The sequence below is a fragment of the Simochromis diagramma genome, unplaced genomic scaffold (genome assembly GCF_900408965.1).
Source record: "Simochromis diagramma unplaced genomic scaffold, fSimDia1.1 OVJJ01000646.1, whole genome shotgun sequence".
Lineage (NCBI taxonomy): Eukaryota > Metazoa > Chordata > Actinopteri > Cichliformes > Cichlidae > Simochromis > Simochromis diagramma.
The window spans coordinates 7,340,650-7,358,432 of NW_024387279.1; the positions used below are offsets into that span (position 1 = coordinate 7,340,650).

At 43.6% G+C, this 17,783-nt stretch overlaps 1 protein-coding gene across 3 annotated transcripts in view; it reads right to left on the reverse strand.

Annotated features, from left to right (window-relative positions):
• The window catches only part of fgd5a (FYVE, RhoGEF and PH domain containing 5a), a 32,809-nt gene extending 15,494 nt beyond the window's left edge, over positions 1 to 17,315 (reverse strand). For 2 of the 3 annotated variants that reach the window (XM_040002991.1, XM_040002990.1), the window contains exons 1-6: positions 17,030 to 17,314; positions 12,527 to 15,296; positions 4,804 to 4,921; positions 3,812 to 3,870; positions 3,365 to 3,395; positions 466 to 617 (exon numbers count right to left, since the gene is read on the reverse strand). In XM_040002991.1, coding sequence (XP_039858925.1) covers positions 466 to 617; positions 3,365 to 3,395; positions 3,812 to 3,870; positions 4,804 to 4,921; positions 12,527 to 15,296; positions 17,030 to 17,039 — 3,140 coding nt within the window. In that variant the 5' untranslated portion in view covers positions 17,040 to 17,314. Of the gene's footprint in view, positions 1 to 465; positions 618 to 3,364; positions 3,396 to 3,811; positions 3,871 to 4,803; positions 4,922 to 12,526; positions 15,297 to 17,029 lie in introns of all 3 variants that reach the window. The other variant, XM_040002992.1, reaches the window with a different exon arrangement.
• Between the last annotated feature and the right edge of the window lie 468 nt (positions 17,316 to 17,783).

A 17,783-nucleotide genomic window follows, 5' to 3' on the forward strand; every position in this document is an offset into this window, starting at 1 on the left:
CATTTTCTTGTTAAAGAAAGAGTCCCACACAAACATCCAAAGTCTGTCAGCTGAGCTCAAACTCGACATGAACTTTATTCCAGCAGCACTTCAGTTACTCAAGCCACACATTTCTCATCGGGATGTTTGAGAACCTTTAATGAGCAATTAATATACGTTGTAGTTGCAACTTAAACTTAGTGTATCAACATGAGCCCATCATCGCTCTTTCCATCTTGGCTAAAGAAATTAATGTAGTTTTTTTTTTCCAGAAATCAGGACGCAGCAGACTGTAGAAGAGCATAGATCTATGCTTAGCAGCAGGTAACAGGTGCTACCTTTGGTTGAGGAAGAACCCCTCTGTAATGAAACGATTATAACTGGCCTTTTAGAGTGGTGTTTGAATGTTTCAGAGTGATTATTAGAGTCTCAGTGGACAGTAAATTAACACGACTGTAAAAGTTTCTACAGTTTCTCTCTTCTTACCATTGACTAATACGCTCTTCCAGCTCAGTAAAGATGCTGCTGTGCAGGGTGTACACCTCAGGCAGCACTCCCAGTATTTCCCCCAGCCTCTGCTCCTCCAGCACTGGCTCTCCTTCCTCATCCACCGCCTCAGTCACTGCTGACCTAAAGTCCTGCATAAGAGAGGGAAAACAGGATTAGTGAGAAGAGCGTTTTTTAGTTGTTGTTCTTTTATTTAAGAAGACAAATGTATGGAGCAAAAGGGGAAAAAAGGAATGGAGGAATTTGTCGAGAGGCTTGAAGAAGGAAGTAGGTGGTTGGGGGGAAGGGGTGTGAGTAGGCAGGAGAAATGAAAGGTACAGAGGAATGAGGAACCAGGAGAAAAATGGAAGGAAGGTCAGATCCTCCTTAACATCCTTCCTGCTGCCCTCCCCTCGTATCATCTCATTACTTTGGTCTTTGTCCAGGCATTCAGGAAAAGTGGCCTTGCTTGCACAAGAGCTGTGATCCAGGTGCTGTTGCGTAATGACCTTACTTAATGATACACTCTTATTCTGTACATAGCTCATAGCTTTTAATTTCTAAGTGTACACTAATATACAGTGAATTAGGGTCCCTTAAATCCATTCGCTCACATAAATAATGTGCAATATGTAGTTATAGCTGCGGCGTCAGTGACTAAAAGGATGAATATGAGGAGTTATGGCAGGGAAAACCAAGATCAGAGGTAATTTATCTACTCAGCGAATAAGTAGGTGGATCATTTGGAGCTGCCAACACTGGTTAAAAAATATCAGTTTCCTTCATAAGCAAAGCTTTGTGTGAAACTACTGTCTATAAAGGTGAGGTGAGTCTGTGAGGTAGAAGTGCATCAATTCCTGTTCTGGGTAAAGCGCAGCCATAAAACAAACAGAGATGTCCCACAGACCCGTGAGATAACGTGGTGACACCGGGCGCTTCGCTTCACGCCGTCCATCACACACAATCGATCTTGGTGCGAGTTAACATTCATCACTTCTCACACCTGCTTTTACGGTTCAGGTCAAATTCCTCTACACGCACACAAACACAGATCCATGGATGAATGAGCTTTACCCAGCTTTTTTTTTTGTTTGTTTTTTTGCCCATTAACTTGCAACCTTCTCCCAATTTTCCTCACGTAAAGTAGGTCAACAAGCACCACGTTAAGCACTCGGCTGAGCAGCCAGTCATGCTCGGTGATAATTCGGCACAGAGAATCTGTTCAGAGGTCAGCAGGTCATAAATGAGAAAAAAATAAATAAAAATAATGACAATAATAATAAGCCCGGGCTTCATATGCTGAAGCAGTTATGGGGGAAAGTCATAGAAGAGGAGCACAGCCTCCCTTCCTATGTGGAGGCACGGTCCTGGAAATTCTTTGTGTTCTTGTTATTCCTTATCAAACAATGGAACAATAGCTCATGTGCCTCTCACTTTACGCTGCGCCTTGTTTTTTTTCCCAGACTGTGTGTTTGTACATGTTGTGCCGCTGGAGCGTTCCGCGGCTGGAATATCTCTGTTTCATTCTAATTATGAGATCAGCCTGCATAAAAACAGTGACTGATATCTCAAAAGACCACATTTCTGAAGTCTGAAGAATAACAAGACCCCCATGCATTATGCAAATGCATGAATAAAAACCTGAAAAGCCTCAATGTCACCTCTGAAAGGTGTCAGAAAAGGTGGTGTGGTGACACTGAGGAGGAATGCGAGGTTACTCGGTGTCTATTAAATGGCAATTTCTGGTAACATAATAATAATTTACATAGAAGAAAAATGTTCATTAATTACTTGCTGAAACGTCTCATCGCTGATGCACTGATGTCCAGCATATGTCTCTGCCTGCACTTTGCCACACATCAGCTAATTAGTATGACTGAAGATCATGATGAGACTGCAGATATATGATAATGAGTTGGGCCCATTGCATAATATTTATATTAGTTGCTGTTTAATGGCATCAAATTAGCCATTACGCAGAGCTGCTACGGTGCACTCACGGCAGGCGTTCATAAATCATGGTGAAGGGCCACACATAAGAAATTCAGGTTATGACCTTATTCAAGGTTAGAAGGTACAGGCTGACTGATGGGCTTCCCCGGCTTCAATGACTCTACCTGTCAGATTTGTACTGGCAACCATCACCTTAATAGCCACTTCTCCACACCGTGTTTTCACTTCTAATGCGCGAGTTCTTTTAAAAAAAAAAGGTGAATTAAATAAAAGTTGTCACTAAAGGTCATTTTAGGTGTCAAATATCCTTCTTTGTTTGTACCTCTGCGGGGATGTGCTCTTGTTATGACAGGCAGTGAGTGAGAAACGATGGGAAGAGGTGACAACAGTTGGCTGTGATGCGTGGCCGCCCTCTGGCTCATCACGGCTCACTTTCAAATCCTCTGTCCAACAATAACTTTACTTGTTCCTCTAATGAGAGGGAAATTCTCCACTGGATGACACAACACGGTCACGAGGAACTTGAGGTGCACGCAAAATATAAAAAAGGACCCTCCTGCTTTGTTTTTTTGGTTTTTTTGGTGACCTTCGGGTGGCAGATTGCCATTCGAGGGTGGGCGTGCGCATGCACACAGTGTCAGATGAGTAAGGACACGAGAACGGCATCATTAGGAACGCTGCGTCATCTTACAGCTGACCACGCCAGAGTACTACATGTCAACTTTGTCAGAACCAGGAAGTAGATCTTGCTGCAACAACAGTGATAAACCTGAACAGACCCATACAAAGGTGGAGGGGGGTGAGGGGGTGAGAAAAAGGAGACAGAGACTGGGGAGCAGACACACAGGATATGATGTTATCAAGACAGTTTAATAGGCCTTCAAGCAGGAGAGATTTCAAGCCTGTGTGACACTTTTGTGGCGTGTGCCGGTGAATGTCCTCTTACCTCCTGAAGGTGCTTCAGGCCGCTGATGTGTCTGAAAACAAGAAGAGAAGAGGAGCATTAGATCTAATTAAACTGTGGGGAGGAATTTACAACCTTCTACACAACTAAGTTCTTTTTTTTCCATGGGACTCATTTAATTATTTAAATTATGCATGATGGAAAAACTACATCAGTGGAATGGTTAAGTGGGCAGCAGGGCGGGAGCGAGACTGGTGAAAGACACTTGTGTAATTGGCTGTCAGTTACTCTGCATGCAGCTTGATGAACGAGGGAGAAGAAGGCGGGGATGCAGTTGGATGGAAATGGAGAGCAAAACGGGGGACGGGGGCATAAAAATAACAATATTGTATTAAAAAATAAATTAGATGTCGATAGAGGACGATGCTTGTGATGACGTGGAAGAGATGTGGCTCAAATTGGAGGAATCCACAAGTGCGGGCAACTCACAGTCTCTCTGAGTCGACGAGCTCTTTGGCGATGTAGAACGCTCGGGATCGGCCATCAATCTGCGTGACAGGGAGGGAGAACGGCGGGAGACGAATGAACACAGTGCATGTTTAAAGGCTCTCTGTGGACACTTACTGCTCTCGAACGCTAATGCGCAGCCAAGCCACGCGGCAGCCGAGGAGCCCGACAAAAACTCAAATCCACTTTTTTGTAGATTCCTGCTGTCAAAATAAGACTGATTATTTCATTACGCTGCAGCGCAGACGTGAAGGTTTCCTGAAAATACGTAACTTTTAAATTGAGATGCATTATGTATGAGAGCCTGTGTGTGTGTGTGTGTGTGTGTGTGTGTGTGTGTGTGTGCGTGTGTGTGGTGACAACAGTGCTGCCCATTGATTTAGAAGCTAATCAAAGGGCTACAAAACATCCAAGCCAAAGCATAACATCGGAGCCTTTTAGGGATTTACCGGTACAGCTCCTGTGCTTGTCGGCCTTATTTTTGTTCCTATGTGCTGCATTTCACAAATACTGCATTAAAGTCACACGATCCTCGTTTCCTTGAAATAAAACCAAAACAAAATGCAGTTAAATGAATCTGTTCCTGGGGCCAACAACTAAAACCTCACTTTTTTCCTCGTTGCATTCTCTTCTCATTTATTGTGGCTTTTCTTTGAAGAAAGGGAGAACAAGGAAATGAGTGTCACATAACGAGAGCAGGGGGCTGATGCAATTGTGATAGCAGCAGGATGGGTGGGGTCCATCTTTGAGCTACTGTAAAATGTCTGTTTTCTACTATACAGAAATTGTTTACCCCTCATTTTTCGTTTTTACTTTTGTCAAAGGTCTGATAATTCAAATCTAGCACTGTCAACAAAATAAAGCAGGACTTCAGCTGTTCATCTAGAGTTACTAAACCAATTAGCAGGTCATGGGGCTAAATAAACCACTTTCTCTCTCGCTTTCACTCGTTTTCACATCCCACCACGACTCACCTGCCGTTCATAACCCTGCTCTACTGCCCCCTCTTCCTCCTCAGAGGTACGCCCGTGGTCCTCATCCGCTGACAGCCCAGCAGAGACGGGGTTCATTGGGAAAGGCTCTGTGTAGGCACTGCCAGGGGGAGAAAAAAGTATGAAAGCAGCAAAACAGCACTGGTAATGAAATATGACATATGAAATATCTAGTTTGATGAGAGGCTTTATCATAAGAGCAAATCTTAACCAGGAAGATGCTGAATATATTCAACTGGGATTTCAAGGTAGCACAGAGGACGCATTTAGCACATTTACTGTAAAAAGCCACCGTATTCTAATGGGGCTTCCTTTAAAACACTAAGGATTACTGCAAACTCCCTGTAATTGTGGGTTTTTCTTTTTCCTGTGTGCATCTCTAAGCATTTCTGTCCTCATATGGAGCCCTCCAGAGGCATACTGTAATCCCTTTCCTGATTTGTGCTCTTCACAGATGGCACGTTTGTGTATGTGCGCCGGTAATCCTTTAGTGAGCTTCTACACCTGAGAGGGGCACGTTGTAGGTCACTTCACATTTAATCCCTTTAAATGCAATCTGTGCTAATTATTAATGCCCTCTGGCCCATTAAGACCCATTCAGTATCCTAACAGTCACACTGTCAGTAAGATACCTGAGTAACAGTTACTGGCAGAGCAGCAGTATGACATGTATAGGACAGGTATAATAGGTGCTGGGAGCACTGCCTGTGCTCTGATGAAACACACGTTACTACACTTTAAATTCTAACTCATGTTAGTGAGCTCTACTTAATATTAAATAAAAAGCACCTCAATATACATGAGTTTAAGTGACTAGAAAATACATCAGTTCACAAAATATACTCTCACACTATTAGTAGAGCCAAGATCTCATTTTTGTCACAGTCACTGAGCCTCATACATGACTACAAGAACACAGCTTTAATTAGCATTAAAAAAATGACCCTGAATGTGAACACTCGCTCGCACTCACTAATAGCTACAGGAGTCTCAGTCATGGTGGCCTAAACAAACCTCAGTGCTGTTCTTGGCAGACACTGGAAATCACATTACATTACTCAACAATTACAGCATAGCAAAGTTCAGAATTTTAACCCAGGAGTAAAAACTGATCAACATGATCAGTTTTTACTCCTGATAATTACTGGTAATGACTCAAGGTGGAATATAAGTAAGAGCTGTTTTGCATTTAGGTTGCATTTTATTATTTTAACCATTATGCTGAAAAAAAAAATCATAACTGGGGTAAAGTTTACCTTCAGAACTTTGTGACAGAAGCTTAGCACTGGTAAACATCTTCAAATATTTTCATTTCTTAGACCTAAAAGTTTGAAAATGGTGTGTCTGAACATTTCTCACACCACAACCTTTTTGCTCTTTATTACCTCACTTGACCTCAGAGTAAAAGTGGGATGGCAACCTCCTTGTGACTAGGAAAAATTGGTGGTTGCCTGGTGATCACATTGAATTATTTTGTTGTTTGAGATAGATGAAAGCAGTTACAAGGACCAACTGCTGACCCAGAGGTTGAGGCATGGTGAACCTCTGGGTGTAATCACAAGGCGAATGCACTGGTTGCCTGGTTGAGTAAGTATTCAGTCAGTTTAAATCAAACTCTGGTTTAGTTTCCTCATTGGTGCAGTCTGTTTGTGCAGATGTGAACACGGTAGTCGCACTTGGGTGCGGAACAAAACAATGGCACTGAGACCCTTTGGTGGAGGTGGTCTTGGTGCGGTTCTAAACGAACTCCAGAGCGCTTTGTTTATGATGTGAACATGATCGGACCTTCAGTCGAACCAACTACCAGGTATGCGCTGCAAGCATAGCTAAAAAACTTCCCATAGCCATGAATACTTTGTATTCTGGGATGCAGCAAGGCACTATAGGTGTGCACAGGTCTGTACAGGATAGCAACTATGCATGAAATGAAAAGACTACTGGGACCAGAGTAAATGAACTACAGGTGTGAAAACTTGCCTCTTTACACTGGAGGACTCGACTCCACTGGTTGCCAACTGCTTGTATTCTGGTTATATTCCCATGTAAGAACAAGATTGCTGAGTTGCTGTTAAATCGTTGTTGTGAAGCAACTACATCACTATCTGTGGAGGAAGTTTCAGATCGATCTATTTTCTGTCTTATTGCCATTTTAATGCTGTCTTACTGCACCAATGTTGCTTCAAGACAGTAGCTGACTGGGAGGGATCGCAGACCTGCCTCCTGTCACATCAGCCACAAAGCTCTGGAGACAAATGTCTCCCCCTAGCATTGTGTGATTGGCCACATTTACCTGACCTGACTAGATACACTGTGAAACACGCAGTTCAAAATACTGCTGTGAGCTGGAAAAACACACACTTTAATCTAACTATCAAGTAATATTTAATCTGTGATTCTTAAATGACATTGAGTGTGAATCATTGTCTGACCCTGTGTGACCTTGAATTGGACCTGTTGGAGAAAATGTAAATGACCTGATCTTTCCTTGTACCTTTTCCTCATTACTTGCATTTGCTGCTGTGTGTAATGCTTTTGTTTGGTCTGCTGTTTGTTCTTGGTGTGGCATGCCATTTACACGGCCTGCTGCCAATCCTCCCACAGACCTGAGGTTCATTAGTCTGCAATATTTCTAGCCAGGCTGTTCCCTCCAGTCTCTGCCACACTTATGTGCTACTAAAGTTAAGTCCAAGTAGACATTCACAAGTGTTAATAGTTATCGCTAGCTGACCTTGTGTCTCTGTGCATCCGGTTCTTGACCTCGCTGTTTGTCTGCCTGCCTCACTCAGGTCTCCACTCACACTACTGTTTTCTTCACCCCACCAAATTCAAGCACGATCCTCCTTCAGTGACACAGTGAAGGAGGAAAGCATGTGAGATAGATTCTCACATGCATTCCTTTAATCAGTGTTTTTATTGATGCCTCAAACAGCCCTCAGCGCAAACTGAGAGTAGACCTAAGGTTAAAAGAGGTATCCCCCTGGACTCCGTTCACTTACACATACGCAGTCACTCACACACACACGTGCACACACAGACACCAATTGACCTCACTGGTTTGGCTGGTGAAAGCACCTCCAGCCTGGTGACCTTAGAGAAGACAGGTCAGCCTGGATTGCGTGGGTGACGCTGTGAAGAAAGAGAAATGGTGGGGGAATGTGTAGCTCCTAAGCTCAAAGTGAGATCAATTACTTCAAACATCCAAGACAAACTCTCACCTTCACCTTTTCACCTTCAACCTTGAACGGCAGAACAATCTTTGTAAACAAACCCTCTGTGTGCGTTATGGATACTTTACACTGGCCAAATTCAAGAGCTGTTTCCCAAACAAGAAAATGTGAAAGGCACACACACACACACACACACAATGACTGCTGATTTAAAATATACTGACACTTTAAAAACAGCCCATTTTGCCCTATTTTTACTCTAAACGGTGGCATGCCAAATTTAAACTTCAACCAACTAAATACATAAATTCCATTACCATATTTAAATCAGCAAATATGAGTTTTGTAATATACTAATTCATTAGGCCTTTCACAAGACCATTAAGGCAATGCTATTACGCCAGCCGACTGCAATGTCCCCTGTTAATGCGACAAAGTTAAATCTACTGTGTCAAATTCCGAGGAAGACACAATGGCTCTCTGCTAAACGGCCGATATTCCACCAATCTGCTGCGAATTTGGCGATGCTTGTAATATGTAATTCAATTGAGCTAAACGCTGAGTGTTAAAGTATATATTTGGACCAATGAGACAGGCCTTTTCCCTCTCCTAATGGCACTATTACAAGAAACAGGACCAAAGGAAAAGCTTCATTAGCTTGCTAACTATTGAAGACTGGGATACTAATGGGAGGATTAAGAGTGTGGGAGCAGTGCTAAATAGCTGTTTTTCTGTTTTTAGAGAGGACGATTACATATAGCCTGTGGCTGTTGTGTAGCTGAAACTGTGAGAAGAACACTTGCTGTATTGCTGCTGTCTTCCCTGTGATGTGATCAATAGGTTGAGGTTATTAATATTTCCACATCGTGATTGTTTGCAATTCATTCCATCCGCATATAGAACAGCATTATAACTCCTGTTCACTTCTGGTTGATTCATCCTTAATGCTGCTATACTTTGGGCCAAGATGCCGAGAGTCTGGGGATGGTCTTGATAAACTGGAACAACAATAACATCGGACCTGACATTCCTGACTGCACCACACCTCATTCTGCTATTCAAGGGAAAGTCTGCGAGCCTCCACCCCACCTCGGTGACCCCCTTCTTCCCACTTCGTTCTATCTGTCCTCCCCTCTCTCCACCTTGCTGCCTCCCACCAGAGCCCAGCCCTCGTCCTGCATTTCCTGTAAACAGGCTGGTGGGAAGCTCCTAGGCTGGACGCTTCCTCCCCGGGGATGACCTGGCAATGACCTCAGAGTGACTGGCACCAGGCCTGGCCAAACCAGTGACACACCCTGTCCACCACCTCGCTACACAGCCACCACCCAGTACAACAATGTACTTAAGATGTCTCCCTCATCACTACTAACACTAACATAACAGTGGGTGGAGGAGCTGTTTCAGAGGCCATGCCAAGGCTTTGTCATCACTCTGAGGAGGTTCACGTTGAACCGTTTGAAGTGAAAATGATGCCAAAAGATAAACCACAGATGCATGTGTCACTGAGCTCAGCACAGTGGAAACCTTTTACTGTGTGCATAGTGTGGGCAACATATTTGCATTATTGCTGTAAACCTACCTGGAAGTGCTTTGAGGTACCTGAAGGGACACTTTATGCTTCGTAATTTGAGCACAGTCCTAAATCCTGGACTTTCCTTGCTAAAATGCTTGTTTGCCAGCTCTCATTTGTTACTGCAAGGGCTACTTGGCAAACATTATTCTGCTGAGGCTGCACACTCAGCATGAGACTCATCTTTGATAAAGCACACAGAGCTGTAACTTAGTATGCGTGCACATATGCATATACACACCACTTACAAACAAACATCTTGTATAGGGCTTGGAATAAATCATTAGTGCACCTTTTCCTTATCCATTGTACACTATGGTAGCTTGCTAATGAACATGTCTCTTTGCTTTGCCTGAATGCCTGTGTTAAAGTAGTGTCTGAATGCTGCTGGACATTAATCACATGCGTGGAAACAAGCCAAGCCTGTAAGTTCTCCTTAAAATGCATGTCTGCGACTGCAGGCATGGTCCTTTTGTGTGCACTGCTCTGGGGCCACTTGGCCATTTTCCTCACCACAAAAACACACTTTTTCCTCTGTGGGTCTACAACCACATTGACTGTTGAATCTTTCCTCAATAAATCACTGCCTCCGTCGGCTTGGTGGCCTGGGACAGTGGCAAGTGTCAAGATTTGAAAAGAGTTTTGGGCAAGATGTACACATACACGCAGACAAAAGCACCTACACCAACTATACAGGACTTGATTACTGTGGGCAGTAAAACACAGGTACACTCATGCGGTATATACACTCTGACATGTATGGATACACTAAAGAGTGACCCTGGCAATAGATGCCTCTCCGGGGGAACGAAGAATAGGCAAGGTGACTGGACAGATAGGCTTTTTGCATCCTTGTGAGCGCTGTGAGACCTCTGGCACACAATGAGCCACATTGATAGCATCATCAGGAGACAAAAAGCCACGGGAAAGGGCTTGAAACGCAAATGATTTAAAATGATGTTGAAATATGTATATAAATATGTATGTTGGTATGGTGAAAATGAACAGCTGCATACCTGGAGAAGAAGCTTTGTGTGGCTAAGTGTTACGAAGGACAAAATTTGCTAATAAACCTATAAAACAAACTGTAGATTAGATCATTAAATAAAAAAACAAAACAAAGGACACTGCCAGAAATAAGGGCAAATTAAGGAGGAAGCATTCTGTCCCAGGATCATCTTAAACATTTCACAGCGCTCTCGGTAATGACCCATCTCTTTGACCACACAGAAGTCATCAAACACGACTCTTTTATTAAGACTGGGGAAACACTGAGGCCTGCAGTGGCTGAAGCTGTGCCACAGGCTGGGGTAATTTGGCCCAGTCTGATCTCGGTGATTCCTCACTCTATCACGCACTGCAGTAAACCCTGCTGCCCCTCAAGGGTCCAATGAAAGAGGAGCACTCAGGAGAGAGCTACTTTAATAAAAGCCCTCCTGAACTTAACTATCAGTGTCAGGTACAGGAGAGCAATTATACCACAACTGTTCTCGCTCTCTTTTTCCTGTTCCTACTGCCCCCACCCACCACCTCACTTGATCGCTATTCTCTTTGTTTTCTTACTGATCAGCTCCTTTTAGTCACACCTCCCCTCCCCTCACGCTCTCACACTTTCTTTAGTGTTCGCCACTTCTTACATGTGAAAAAAAACCTCCTCTCAATTTTTGCACTTTTAATTGCATCCATAATGACTTTCTCTAATGTGTGTAACCTGCACTCTGCCAGCTACGCAATTGCCATTACCTGTTCTATCTGCTCAGACTTGCAGAAGAAGCAGCACCACCACCAGATGTGACCTCTAAATCCACCAAATGGAAAATCAGGAGTAAGCTCTCCCATAAGCATTGTCTTTCTTCCCGAAGCCAGTGATGCCTGACATAGCAGGCTGCTCATCTCTCACACACAATGTCTGTCAGCTGTTCTAGGGTTAAGCCTGGACTCTTGCGTGTATTGCGCTGCCCCTAACAACTCAAGCTTTACTCACTTTAAAACTGATTCCAGTGACAGATGCGCTCTCTTGTTCTGCAGACTGCAAAATGAACAGGCAGAATAAGCTTTGTTTCTAGAGTTTAAAATGTCCAAGTATAAAACGACTGGCTGGAAATCAACAGCTGATCATAAACAACATCCATTAAAGGGGTATTATAATAAAGACATACAAGATATGGCTGCAATCCAAGTCAAGCTGTTGGACAGCTAATGGATTAGCTAATTAATTTGACTAAATGAGTAAGCACTAATCCTCTGTCGTTGGCTGTTAGTAGTTTTTTGTAGTGTATAAAGGCCAGTGCACTCCAATTCATAGCATATGGAGATTACATTTTCTTTAGCCCAGATGTTGGGATGCAGCTTTAGCCCCAGTGCAGTACAGAAAGATGTGATATCCTTTGTGGTGCTCACAGCCATAAAAAAAAAACACTGATAGTTGTTTGTATTGGTCTATATCTGGGATTCTAAAGATACACCCACCAGGCAGGTAGCGGTCCTCGGTAACATACACTAAGGTACATTTCATTTATCGTTATTGGCAGAAAATGACAAAGGAAGCTTTTTGATTGAATTTCTTTAAGCCTCGTTCAGCCATCAGATTAAACATTTCCAGTGTACACAAATAAAGCTGGGGTCATGACAACTCTAAAATGGTTAAAAACCTATAAATCAGCAAATACCAACAGAGGAACCAGACCTGACCAAATAGGTTTCATATAATAACCAAATATTTTTAATGTTTGAATTTTTCTGGCTGTATAAACTAGGCACTCAGTTACCGAACCTTTAATAACTTTGGTCTATATTGTGTAGCACTTGCGTGTTCATCTTTTTATGACTGTATGCATTTAATGCATTTAATAAGATGCCACTATAGATGGTAGGGTGTGAGGTAACATCTTTTTTAGAGCTCAGATGAAACAAGCTTTTCAAAATCTTGGTTTTGAAACTAAATCATTTGAAGAGCAGCTAATCTTACCTTTCATTGTCCGATTTCGATGGCTGAGGTTTGCTGTCAATCCCAGGGAAACTGTTCATATCCACATAGCCATCATTCTCATTGCAGGGGACTGTTGAACGGTTTGGATCCTCAAAAAACTCAGTAACAGTGTGGGATCTAGTGGGTCTGCCTGGGATCTGGATGTTCTCATAGTCTGAGCTCATGGCTGGGATGTTTTCGTAGTCTGAGGTATCTGCACTGGGGAACGAGATAGAGCGGGGTTTGGTCAAAGGCAGCGGCATGGCAGAGCGGCGAGAGCGCTCCTCGAAGGATTCCACTCTAGAGACGCTCCTGCCATAAGCTTTGGGGTCTCCTTTCCTCCTGTGCTGGTCTTTATAAAGGAGAAAGGTGGATGGGAGGTCTGAAGGACGCTGCTGAGGTTTCACCATGCGGGACTGGGGCTGAGGAGAGCTCCCAGTGCTTCTGCGATCAAGCTCGATGACTCTCACTGGACCGTGGTGGCTTGACTCAGAGGAAGAACGCGAAGAGCGGACACTTCCATCACTGAATCCCTTTGAATCTGTCTTTTTCTTGAACTTCAGAGCTAAAAAGCGCTTAAAGGAGGACTTCTTCTTCTTCGGTAGGTCACTGGGTTCGTGTTGGATGAGGAGGGATGGGGAACTCTTGGTAACTGGTCTTTTAGTGATGTAAGCCAGCTCAAATGGTGGAGGGATGTCCACTAGAGAAGTTGGTGTGGAAACACCACTGGAGGACTGATGGCTACGCTGGGAGAAACTTCCAGAAGAAGTTATCATACATGGAAGGGAAAGGGTGTCATCCTTTCTCTTCATCCTGATTTCATCTTTCAATGATTGACCCATCTCAAGTGGGCTGCTGAAGGACACGTCTGGGCCATCTGCAGACCGTGAGTATAACAAGAAGCGGCGAGACTTCATAGATGGAATCACACAGTTTATACCTGCTTGCTGGGGGTGGCTGGTAGACTCACTGTTCTTGTCCAAGGACACCGTGTAGTAGTCATGGGTCTGGTATTCCGTCCCTGTCTCCTCTGGTACCGTTTCTGGGACATAACCAGGAACTTTCCCAGAATAGGATCGTGATCGAGTGACTATTGTCTTTCGATCAAGTGTCACAAAATTCTCCCCTTCTGAGTCAAACCCTGCCTCTTCATAAATATGCTCTTCACTATCGGAGTCTGTGTCTTCATAATAAGGCACAATATGGCAGTCCAGTTCCTCTATGTCTTCTTCAAAGGCCTCGGTCGTGTGGGCAAACACCACCCTGTTGGTTAGCTCTGGGGTTCGGCCCAGGTCTAGGTCAGCTGGCACTGTGATATTACACAACCTGAGCCGAGGCTGGCAGCTTTTTCTTTGGCTGCGCAGAGCCTGCTCTCTTTTGGCGTTTCTTTCTTTTGCACTTTTTACTCGGAAATGCTTCTTTTCCTCTGCTTCCTCTTCATCGTCATCACCTATCTCGATGTAATCCTCTGATGAGACACACTCTACCTGCTCAAGGTCATCGTCTTTAGGGCAGAGTGAATCATCAATGTTTGCATACTCATCTGCTGACTCGCTGTCCTTTGTCTTTTCTGTGTGCTCGTTTGACTGTTCAGTGGCCTCATCGATGTGCCCCAGTTCTGAAAGCGCCTGCTTATCCTCCAACTTGTCCACATCATCTGATGACACATAGTAAGGTTCCTGGTTAGAAGCATAGCCTGTTGTGTGCTCTTCATCTGTGGTAGAAGGCTTCCCATCAGTATCATCCTGATTCCACTCAGGGTCAGCAGTGTCAGTCACATCTCCCGGGACAGCTTGTATGACAGAGTAAGGCCCAAACACATCCTCTGTGCTGGATGTGAATCGGAAACAGCCGGAAGGATCCTTGGTTGCCCGTTCTGGTTGCCAGACCTCGGTGTCCCCTGTTTCAGCTGGGTCGCATGACTCACATGTATCACTAGCATCGTCTGTGGGACCAATCACATCGTAGGGATATTCCTCAGTTACAGTTGGAAGCATGCTGAATCCAAAGGCAAACCCTCCACCTGTCAGTTCATTCTCATTTATAAGTGAGTCATGGTGCAGATGCTCGTCACTTTCTTCACTGACTTCCTCCTTCGGTTCACTGTTGTTGAGTGACTGGGTTTGATCAGCGTCTGATTCCTCTAAAGCTTCATCTGAGTGTTCTGCAGGCTCACAAAGTATTTCAGTCTTTTCAGTTAATCTCTTCTCCTCTACTTCTTCATCCTCCTCTCCTGCTTCTTCTTCTGTTTCAGTTTGAGAAGGTGCTGGTGTATTCTCATCATCATCAGTGCGACTGCCATCTTCAGGGGAGTTCAAGTCAGTGTCATCATTTTCATTCTCAGTAGTGTCAACAGTGGAAATATCATCTGCTTTGACTGTGTCATCAGAGCCGATGCTGTCTACATCACCGTTATTATCTAATATTTCTTCTTCATTTTCTGATTCCTTTTTAGTTTCTGTCTCTATTGTGTCCCCTTTGTCATTATCCCCTTCCTGTGCCTCACTTTTCTCCTCTTGGTCCTGATTCTCCATTTCATGGAGCTCTTCAGTCTCTCCATCAGAGTGAGCCACATCTCCATTACTGAGACTCTGCTGAGCACAGGGCTCCCCCTGTGGGTAAGGCTCATACAGGGGTCTGGGCTTGGGGGCAACAGGAGGTTTTGGACCTTGGACAGTGGGACAAGGCCTCGACATTAGCTTGGACTGCACTTTGATGGTGAGATGACTGCGGACCTTTGGTCGAGGGACTTGCAGCGGATTTTGAAAATCTGAAGAAAGTGAGAAAATTTAAAGAAATTAGTGACGCAAATAATATTTGCCATACTTTGCAAGCTTGCGCTAAGATAAAACATGTGGCTTCTGCTGCTGTGTACACTGCTAAGAGGAAACCTTGTACACTGTAGTAGTCAGTGACATGCAGAAAGCTGCAGGGGACACAATCAGCAGGAAAAATAACAGAGCCACAGGGTACTTAGAGAAGGAACAATAACATTTCCCATCTAGGAAATGACACATGCAGATTGGCCAGTTAAAGCAGGATTAGATAATGATGGGCTGATTACGGTGAAAACTTTTCAACTAAATTCATAAGAATTCTTCACACTGCCATATGTGTATTTAAACAATCTCATAAGATATGATTAAGGTGGTTATACCTATAATAACTTTATTTTTTTTACTATTAAAATGAAGTAGGTGTTAAATTGTGTTAAGTCAGTGAAGAGCAATGCTTGTGAAATTTATAATTCTAATGAAACACACCCATACTTAACAAAGTGTGTATACACCCCTGGTCTCTTCCTGTTATTTAGTACCTGCCCTGACGCACATCCTATTAAACCCTGTGTGCACCCTGGTTATCTCTTAGTGTTCCCTCTCTCTCTGTGTGTGCCAGTGCACTCTCCGTCTCGTTTATAGCATATTCTTCCAACACTTTGACTTTTTTTCAGTAATGAAAAAAAAAAAAAGAATTCCAGGTTCATTAATCAGGCCAGCCGAGACAACATGAAGGACTCCACGCAGGTTAGGGAAAGGACATCAACTACACCCCCCATCATTCCTCCATAAACCTCTTTAGGAGTACATATTTTCACAACACAAATGCACTTCCTTCTCGCCATTCTTCCCAAACACCCAGAAACACAAGCGCATATGTAAGCACACACAGTTTTTCTTTTCTTTTTTTCCTGAAAGAGTGTGTCAAAGAACAATAAAAGAGGAAGAGAAAAAAACAAGGATCCCAGTCTGACAAAGCAACCGACTGCAAACAACAGGATATGGATTACGCAACAAGAATTCAATTAGAACAAATGCTTGAAAAACAAAGGAAGAGATAGACACTGGGACCTTGACAGTGCCAAACTCTCAGGATATGATTTCAGACTGAGTCCTTATTATGAATACCAACCATAAAAATCACACCGAACCAGCCTAAAATCTAAAGCGAGGAGGCTGTCATACAGAAACTGATAATTACTGCTGAGATTCTGTTTGAAATTTTTCACTTAAACTGCACCCGGTTACTAACTTTCTTTTTTTCTTTCTTTCTTTCTTGAAGGCTAAACCTTTCAGGACAGGTGACCTTTTATCCAGAACAATTGCTTTGTGCACTTTCATAAAGATGGATTATAATCCTAATTCCAAATCTAATACTATAACAGGACATTTTTCCTAGTGGAGCCCTCCACTGGGAACTGGCCATAACGGGTCTGTGATTTAAACCACTCAAAAAGTGTTATAAACAGATAATTCACATGAAAAAAGATCAGTAGACGTGTGACCAAACTATCAAACTAACTAAAATGTAACGGACCAGATCATTTCCAGTCCTACAATGAAAATCATCCTGTAACGTGCAAAGCAAGTAGGTGCAATATAACTCCAGGCACCATTAACCAGATTCACAGTTTAACACTCTTGCATTAACACACTTTTCATCGTGTAAAACCAAAAGTTGCCTTTCTGGTGTGTTCACGCAAAGCTTATATATTTCACAACCAACCTGCGTTCATTCTTGGACATCATCATACACGGTAAGCGAAAGTTATCCTCATTTTTGCCCACACGCCGATCGTGCCTCTCCAAATGACGCGGAAACTTAATCCAAACGCATCGCCGGAGAATCAAGTTGTGGAGGAAGAGGAGCAGAACATGTCATCTTTATCTTCTCCAGTGGTGGTCGACTTGTGCAAGGTGCCTCTTCTCGCAGAATGAGCAGCTGAGCTTTGAGCTCGAGTGCTGATGCTACAGCGGACGCTGCTGTGTGGAAACGGGAGGTGCTTCCTGGCGCTTCCTGAGGCAGGATTACAGAGCGCAGCGCGGACTCGAGGCGCAATTCAGCCCCACTCAAAATGCACTGCACACCAATTTCTCTCAGCTACTGTGGAAGTTTTGGCACTGACGAATCCGTGTACTTCACCACACGAGTGGCCGTCCTTTGCTCCACATATGCGTGTAAATGTTGCCATACAGACCAGCAGGGTCAGATGGAGTTGAGAGAGATTTGTTCAGTAAATATGAAACTATAAGCCACAATTCATCTTCAGCACCGTATCGTCCCGATGGACATCTTTAAATCTGCAGCTACATTTTTATTGTTTTTTGCATGGAAAACAACATCTGTTCTTTGTGTGTGTGCGTGTGAGGTGTCTTTTCATTGACATGTAACTGATGACAGTTGGAAGATCCACAAAGTTAGATAAGCTGTTCAGCTGTGTCGCTGCATACTTGTCGTGCTTGGAGCATCACTGGATTAT